Source organism: Octopus bimaculoides, chromosome 11 (genome assembly GCF_046866305.1).
Source record: "Octopus bimaculoides isolate indiv1 chromosome 11, ASM4686630v1, whole genome shotgun sequence".
Classification (NCBI taxonomy): domain Eukaryota; kingdom Metazoa; phylum Mollusca; class Cephalopoda; order Octopoda; family Octopodidae; genus Octopus; species Octopus bimaculoides.
In genome coordinates this window covers 56,523,920-56,531,127 of record NC_142938.1, presented here as the reverse complement: position 1 = coordinate 56,531,127, position 7,208 = coordinate 56,523,920, and the positions used below count along the sequence as shown (strand labels likewise).

Sequence of the window (7,208 nt, the reverse complement as noted above, 5' to 3'; positions counted from 1 at the left end):
AAAAGTTCATCTATATAGCCATATTCGGAGAAGCAGAGTTCTGGAAAACATTATCATGCAAGGAAGAGGGTAGTAGACCAAGAGATGGGCAAAGAATGCAATGGATGGACAATATCATGAGCTGGTGGAACAAGATTGGCAAGGCAACTGAAAAACTCGCGCTTAATCGGGACGAATCCCGTTGTAATGTCAGATGTACGATACATGACGACATTGAACGAAATGTTCAACAGTTAAAATTGCAAATCGTTTTTACTCATAATGATTAAAAATTGATTGTATGAAAAACTTAGGTTTATGTCGGAGTATGTCTTAATATGAATTATAATTTTTTACATACAATATTAATAATGCAGCGCTATCCCACTGGAAATATTGACTGTTGTATTCTTCAATGGGTTTGTGGTGTTATGGGCTGTGTGTTGTGGTGGAGAGAGGTGAGGCAAACAGAGGTGAAGCCAGACCGGAAGGGTCAGATCGGAAGTCGGCGACACGCGGTCGAAGGCAAGCACGTGGAGGAGTCAGAAAACAGAGAGGTTACGAGAAAGACGTGTTCTGATCAGGAGCGATCGTGTACTCCGCTGCGGTCGACAAGGTAAGGTCCAACGTTTCATTCTATCCTTTTGCTTCTTGTTGTCTTTCTTCCTCCATCACACCACAAGCTATTTCGGCCCATAAAAAATTTTTTTTTTTAATTATGAGTGTAGTCCGGATTTCTAGTGATATAATTAAACCGTTTTGCGGCGACACGGACGTGGTCGCATGGCAAAAAAAGATGAAGCTGGTCGCGAAGCTCCAATGGATATGCGACTTGGCAAGTTTTCTACCGCTCTACTTGGATGGTCCGGCGTTGGCGCTATTTTTAGAGATGGAAGAGAGGGACCAAGTTAGCGCGGAGAAAATAGAAATCCGCTTGATGGAGGCCTTCGCAGAAGGAATGTTTGAGGCGTACGCTCGCCTGGGGAGAGCGAAGTGGACCGGCGAACAGGTCGACGTGTTTGCCAACGAACTTAGGAGGTTGGCTAGACTGGCGGGGTACGAGGGAGAATCGCTGGATCGAACAGTAAAGTTGGCGTTTATAACTGGGTTTCCTGACCACCTGTCGGTCGAATTGCAGAAACTGCCGGACGTGAACACCATGCCCATGGCGGATATAATAACGAGGGCTCGTTTGTTAGTTTCGTGTCGTAGGTCGTCACCGTTGGCAGCAGCGGCGACAGCAAAAGGTGGCCGGCCAAGGAGTGGCGGAGAGGGGTCGAACAAGGAACGTGTGCGACCGTTCAAAGGACAGTGTTTCCGGTGTCAGGGCCCGCACATGGTGCGAGACTGCAGGTTACCCAATCCTGAGGTCATCTGCTACCGTTGTCGAGGAACGGGACATATAGCCAGCGAATGTCTGCAGGGAAACGGTCTAAGGGAGACTACTGCGCCAGTGGTCTCCCTTTCAGATCAATAAAGGCGCAATTTTTTCTACCCGTTGTTGATGTGCTGGTGGAGGGGAAGATGTCGCGTGCCCTCGTGGACACAGGCTGTACAACGACCCTGATGACTCCGGGAGTGGTAGAGACGTGGAGTGGAGAAAGCAGTGCGAGGGCAGTCGACGGAAGAGAGGTACGCTGTGAAGGCATGACCGACGTGCAGATTGAGGTGCAGGGAGCAAAGCTGACGCTGCAAGCAATTGTAGTTGGCCACTTGGTGGATGAGATTGACGTGGTGATGGGGATGGATGCAATCACCCGTTTAGGAGGTGTCACTGTCAACGAGGCCGGTGTGACTTTCAGGGTCGCGGGGAAACCGTGGATGGCGACGCCGTGCATTGGTGAGAACCGCGAAGAAAACTATGCCGTGCACACTATTGAAGACCAGGATTTTCGTGCCGCCTTCGATGGCCAGAGGTGGACAGTGGAGTGGCACTGGAGGGGAGAGCCCCCGACGTTAAAAAATAAAGTGGGCTGCTACCAGCATACTTTGAAAGGAGATGCCAGAAGCGAGTTCGAGGGGGAGGTGGAGCGGTGGATTAAGGAGGGCATATTGATCCCTTGGGAAGAAGAAGGAGAGAGCGGAGTCATGCCGCTGATGGCGGTGGTACAGCCCACGAAGCATAAGGTCAGACCAGTGCTTGACTTCCGAGAGCTGAATGACCACATATCATGTCATACGGGCGGCGAGGCCACAGATGTCTGCGGGGACACCTTGCGAGAATGGAGGCAGATGACAGGAGCCTCCACGATCGTCGGTTTGAAGTCGGCATACCTGCTGGTGCATGTGGCTGAGAGACTGTGGAAGCATCAGCTTGTCAGGTATAAGGGCCGGACATACTGTTTGACCAGGCTGGAGTTTGGGCTAAATTCAGCGCCAAAAATTATGGCAACAATTCTCAAGGTCATCCTGGGAAAGGTGGACAGAGTAAAATGGGCCACTAATTCGTACATTGATGACATCCTTGTGGATGAAACCATAATGCCAGCAACGGAGGTCATAGGCCACCTGAAGAATTTCGGACTGGTCGCCAAGCCACCAGAGGCTGTGGAGGGAGGCGCTGCACTGGGCCTCAAGCTACGGAGAGACAAGGCCGGTGCGTTGGTGTTTCGGCGTGGGAACGAGATCCCTGAACTGGGCACCAACGTGAGTAGACGGGAACTGTTTTCGGTGTGCGGGAAGCTGGTGGGACATTACCCGGTTGCAGGATGGCTTCGGACAGCATGTAGCTTCATCAAGAGATGAGCCGAAGGAACAAAGTGGAATGACAGAGTTGGGGAGAAAACGACCGACATGATGCAGGAAGTCTTTGTCAGAGTGAGAGCAGAGGATCCAGTGAGGGGCAGTTGGTATGTTCCCAAATCAAAGAGTGGGATCGTTTGGTGTGACGCCAGTAGCATCGCAATAGGGGTTGTCTTGGAAATGGGAGGCACCGTGGTGGAAGATGCAGCCTGGCTCAGGAAGATGGATGACTGCAACCATATCAACGTGGCGGAGTTGGATGCCGTGCTGAAGGGGGTGAACCTGGCCTTGAAGTGGGGGCTGTGCACCATCGAAATTAGAACCGATTCGGCCACTGTGCTTGGTTGGGTGACGGCAGTAATCACCAATGAGCGGAGGGTGCGAACCAAAGGGGCTGCGGAGATGCTGGTAAAGCGCCGATTGGGAATATTGCGGGAGCTAACCGCTGAGTTCGATCTGGAGCTGAGCGTAATTTTTGTGCCTTCCGAAAAGAACAGGGCAGACGTCCTAACCAGGGTAAAGCGAGCTTGGTTGCAGGTGCCAGAGGATGCGGAGCAAGCTGTGGCTGCAGTATGCTGTCTGAGTGACTCGGAGCTGAGGAGACTGCATACCATGCATCACATGGGAGTGGAAAGGACATTGTTCCTAGCCAGGAAAGTTGACTCCGAGGTGACGAGGCGGAGCGTGCAGAGAGTGGTTAGCAGCTGTGACAGGTGCCAGTCTATTGACCCTGCTCTGGGCGTACATGAGGCGGGAAGTATTCCAGTGGCCCACAACTGGAAACGACTGGCAGTGGACGTAAAACACTACCGGCAGGGGACGTACCTCTCAATGGTTGACTGCGGACCGGGGCGGATGGCCATATGGAGGGAGATGAAGACGGGGACTGCAGAAGAAATCGCAGGAGTATTAAATGGGATATTCCTGGAACGAGGCCCCGTGGATGAGCTGCTGCTGGATAATAGCACTGCATTTCGCTCGGAGGTGGTGAAAGAAATGCTTGACGGGTGGCAGGTCAGCCGCTTCTTCAGGGCAGTAGGCAAGATGATGAAGGCAGCGCGCCAGGAACTCAGGTCAGTCCCGGGGTCGCACAGCGACCACAGAGGGAGCGGTACCCTCCTCCCTGGTTGGCTGATTATGAAACCAATTAAGGTAGTTCGGGAGCGAGGAGTGAGTGGGAGAGCCGGTTGAATGATCTATAGATCAGGGGGGGGGGGCGTGTGGTGTTATGGGCTGTGATGAGCTGTGTGTTGTGGTGGAGAGAGGTGAGGCAAACAGAGGTGAAGCCAGACCGGAAGGGTCAGATCGGAAGTCGGCGACACGCGGTCGAAGGCTAGCACGTGGAGGAGTCAGAAAACAGAGAGGTTACGAGAAACGTGTTCTGATCAGGAGCGATCGTGTACTCCGCTGCGGTCCAACGTTTCATTCTGTCCTTTTGCTTCTTGTTGTCTTTTTCCTCCATCACACCTCAGGGTTTAAATACAAAAGCTGTAATAATGGAGTTTTTTTCAAGATTACTTCCATTGCCAATTTCACGCACCTTTTACACCTTTTCTTTGTTGAAGAGCTGCATAGATAGCTAGGTAACTAACACTGGAGTGGTTATGCCATTGCTGGTGCAACATTGATTCTAAGACTAGATTCTATGACTTATTAAATAGGCGAGGATCCTGTGACTAGATTTTCTCCAGTGGCATTAAAATGGCCCGTTTCCAAACTCCCCCACCTCCATAATTTTCGCCAACAACACCAGATGATATACATTTCTTGTTATATCTAAACCCGCTGTGAACCAATATTTTTCCACGTCTACCATCAGTTAAAGACGTCGTGACACACCAATGCAGAGACATTTCTAAATAAATTATTTTATGAGAGACTGTTTTCTCTTTCTACAGAAAGTCGAGTGGAAAAAATATATATTTTCTAAATGAAGAAAGTGAATGATTTTATTCATATACATACAGCAATATATTCATATTTATCACATGAAACTGTTACCCCAATGACATGAACCATTACATTCTGACAAACGGTCTTTTTGATGAGGTACGCCTCGTCTGCAAGTACGATGTTCCCTCTAAGTTTTGGAAATCAGTTTGCATGAAAATCTTACGTTCTGCAATCTTTTTCTTAAAACAAAAAACTAAGAATAATTATTTATTACTATATTATTTTAGGCAATAAAGGCAGATTTGTTAGCACGATAGACACAATGTTTTACGGCATCTGTTCTGGCTTCACGTCCTGAGTTCAAAGTCGACTTTACCTTTCATCCTATCGCGTCGATAAATCAAGTACCAGCCAAGCACAGGAGTCGATCAAATCGACTAGCACATCTGTCCCTAAAATTCAGACCTTGTCTTCAGGACAGAAAGGATTATTTTTAAGCATTTAACCTTCAGCGCGCGCGAGAGAGATGTAGAACGTGTGCGCGCGCCCAGTTCAGAAAGAACAGTAAGCTCCCTTGACTGAGAACTCTCCGTTAAACTCCAGTAAATATTTAAACATGGCATCCAGACGTGTTTTGTCGGATGATCTGAAAAATATTGAATTTGAAACAAGTGAAGGTGTGGAAGTTACTCCTACTTTCGATAATATGGGATTGAGGGAAGAATTACTTCGTGGAATCTATGGTTATGGTAAGTATATATATATTTTTTTAAAGGTTTGATTGATTAGAATTAAATCTCAACATGCTCCTTTCCTCCATTTGTGTAAACATATTTAAAAATTTTATTTTGGATCATTTGAAATTGTTTAAATATATTAGAATTATTTATAAGTTACCCCTTACTTATTTATAAACTGATTTAATAGATCACAGTATCAAATTCACATTTTCCTTACATTTACAAAAAATGTATTCATAATATTACAGTTATGTATGTGTTTGTATTGCAAGATTCATGTGAAATCCTGTGTTGACCATCCCCAAGTATAACAATACTCATAGTATATTTATTTAATTTCAAATATATCTATCTCCTTCTTGTGAGCAAACGTACCAAAACATTAAATAGGATAATAATATTTATGTATGTCTGTAGCTAAATATTTCGATTTTGATAATTTGGCGAGCTTTTCAAATAATTTGAGGAGTTTTTCTTTAATTGAAAAATCATGCAATTTAAATGTAATTCATTCAATTAACAAAAACTTAAGTTATGATTAATCATATCTTCCCAAAAATATCTGCAGATATTCGAACTGATTTGGGAATGTTTTATAATTCAAGATTAATCATTTTGTTGTTTAAATAAGTAATTGAAAATGATCGTCAGTAGTTTAGATTTATTGATTTTATTTAGTAAATAATGTGCACATGGTTTTTCAGTTTACGAAAAAGATTGTTTTAAAAAATGGCGATCTTTGTGTGTGTGTGTATATATATATATATATATATATATATATATATATATATATATATATATATATATATAAATATATAGCTGAAGGATATATCTTTACAAATTATTTTTCCGTGAATTATTTGCTCCGTATTGAAATTGTATATATATATATATATATATATATATATATATATATATATATATGTATATATATATGTATATATATATATATATATATATATATATATATATGTGTGTGTGTGTGTGTATGACCGGTCTATGGGGTTACACTGGGTTTCATCTATCTTTATTTACTTCTATAACTTAGTGTGCTTTTTCAGCTTTATGATTTACCGACTACATATATATGATGACGATGATTACTTCATCTTGACAGATGATAGCCGTCCCATCAAAACACACACACCACACCACAATCACTCCGTTGATGAGCCCTTAGATGACTTTTAAGACCAGCTGCTGACTGACCGGGTTTAAAACACAAGTGACAGATATATTCAAGTTTCTTCTGTATCTTTACCCTTTGGTATCTGATTCTGAAGGAATGTTTTTGTGAACTAGCATGTCTTTTAAGTCCGTATATATGTATATGTATATATATATATATATATATATATATATATATATATATATATATATATATATATATATATATATATATATATATATATATATATATATATATATATATATATATATATATATATATATATATATATATATATATATATATATACATATATATATATATATATATACATATATATATATATATATACATATATATATATATATATACATATATAATATATATATATATACATATATATATATATATATATACATATATATATATATATATATATACATATATATATATATAATATATATACATATATATATATATACATATATATATACATATATATATATATATATATATATATATATATATATATATATATATATATATACATATATATATATATATACATATATATATATATAATATATATATATATATATATATATATATTATATATATATATATATATATATATATATATTATATATATATACATATATATATATATATATATATATATATATATA

The 7,208-nt window shown here is 41.5% G+C and overlaps 3 protein-coding genes across 3 annotated transcripts in view; all 3 read left to right on the top strand.

Annotated features, from left to right (window-relative positions):
* The first annotated feature begins 697 nt into the window (after positions 1-697).
* LOC149133353 (uncharacterized) lies at positions 698-1,456 on the top strand. The gene has a single exon (XM_089360622.1). The coding sequence runs from the start codon at positions 698-700 to the stop codon at positions 1,454-1,456; it is 759 nt and encodes a 252-aa protein (XP_089216748.1).
* A 186-nt stretch (positions 1,457-1,642) lies between these two features.
* LOC149133352 (uncharacterized) lies at positions 1,643-4,972 on the top strand. Its single transcript, XM_089360621.1, is given in 2 exon segments — positions 1,643-3,655; positions 4,902-4,972. Coding segments are annotated over 2 exon segments (2,010 nt in total). The 5' UTR covers positions 1,643-1,716.
* A 236-nt stretch (positions 4,973-5,208) lies between these two features.
* The window catches only part of LOC106878204 (eukaryotic initiation factor 4A-III), a 28,756-nt gene continuing 26,756 nt past the window's right edge, over positions 5,209-7,208 (top strand). The window contains exon 1 of the mRNA XM_089360141.1: positions 5,209-5,363. Coding sequence (XP_089216267.1) covers positions 5,231-5,363 — 133 coding nt within the window. The 5' untranslated portion in view covers positions 5,209-5,230. The remainder of the gene's footprint in view (positions 5,364-7,208) is intronic.

What these genes read in the sequence shown, in the direction of transcription:
- LOC149133353 (XM_089360622.1), top strand. Translation starts at nt 698, where the DNA reads ATGAGTGTAGTCCGGATTTCTAGTGATATAATTAAACCGTTTTGCGGC.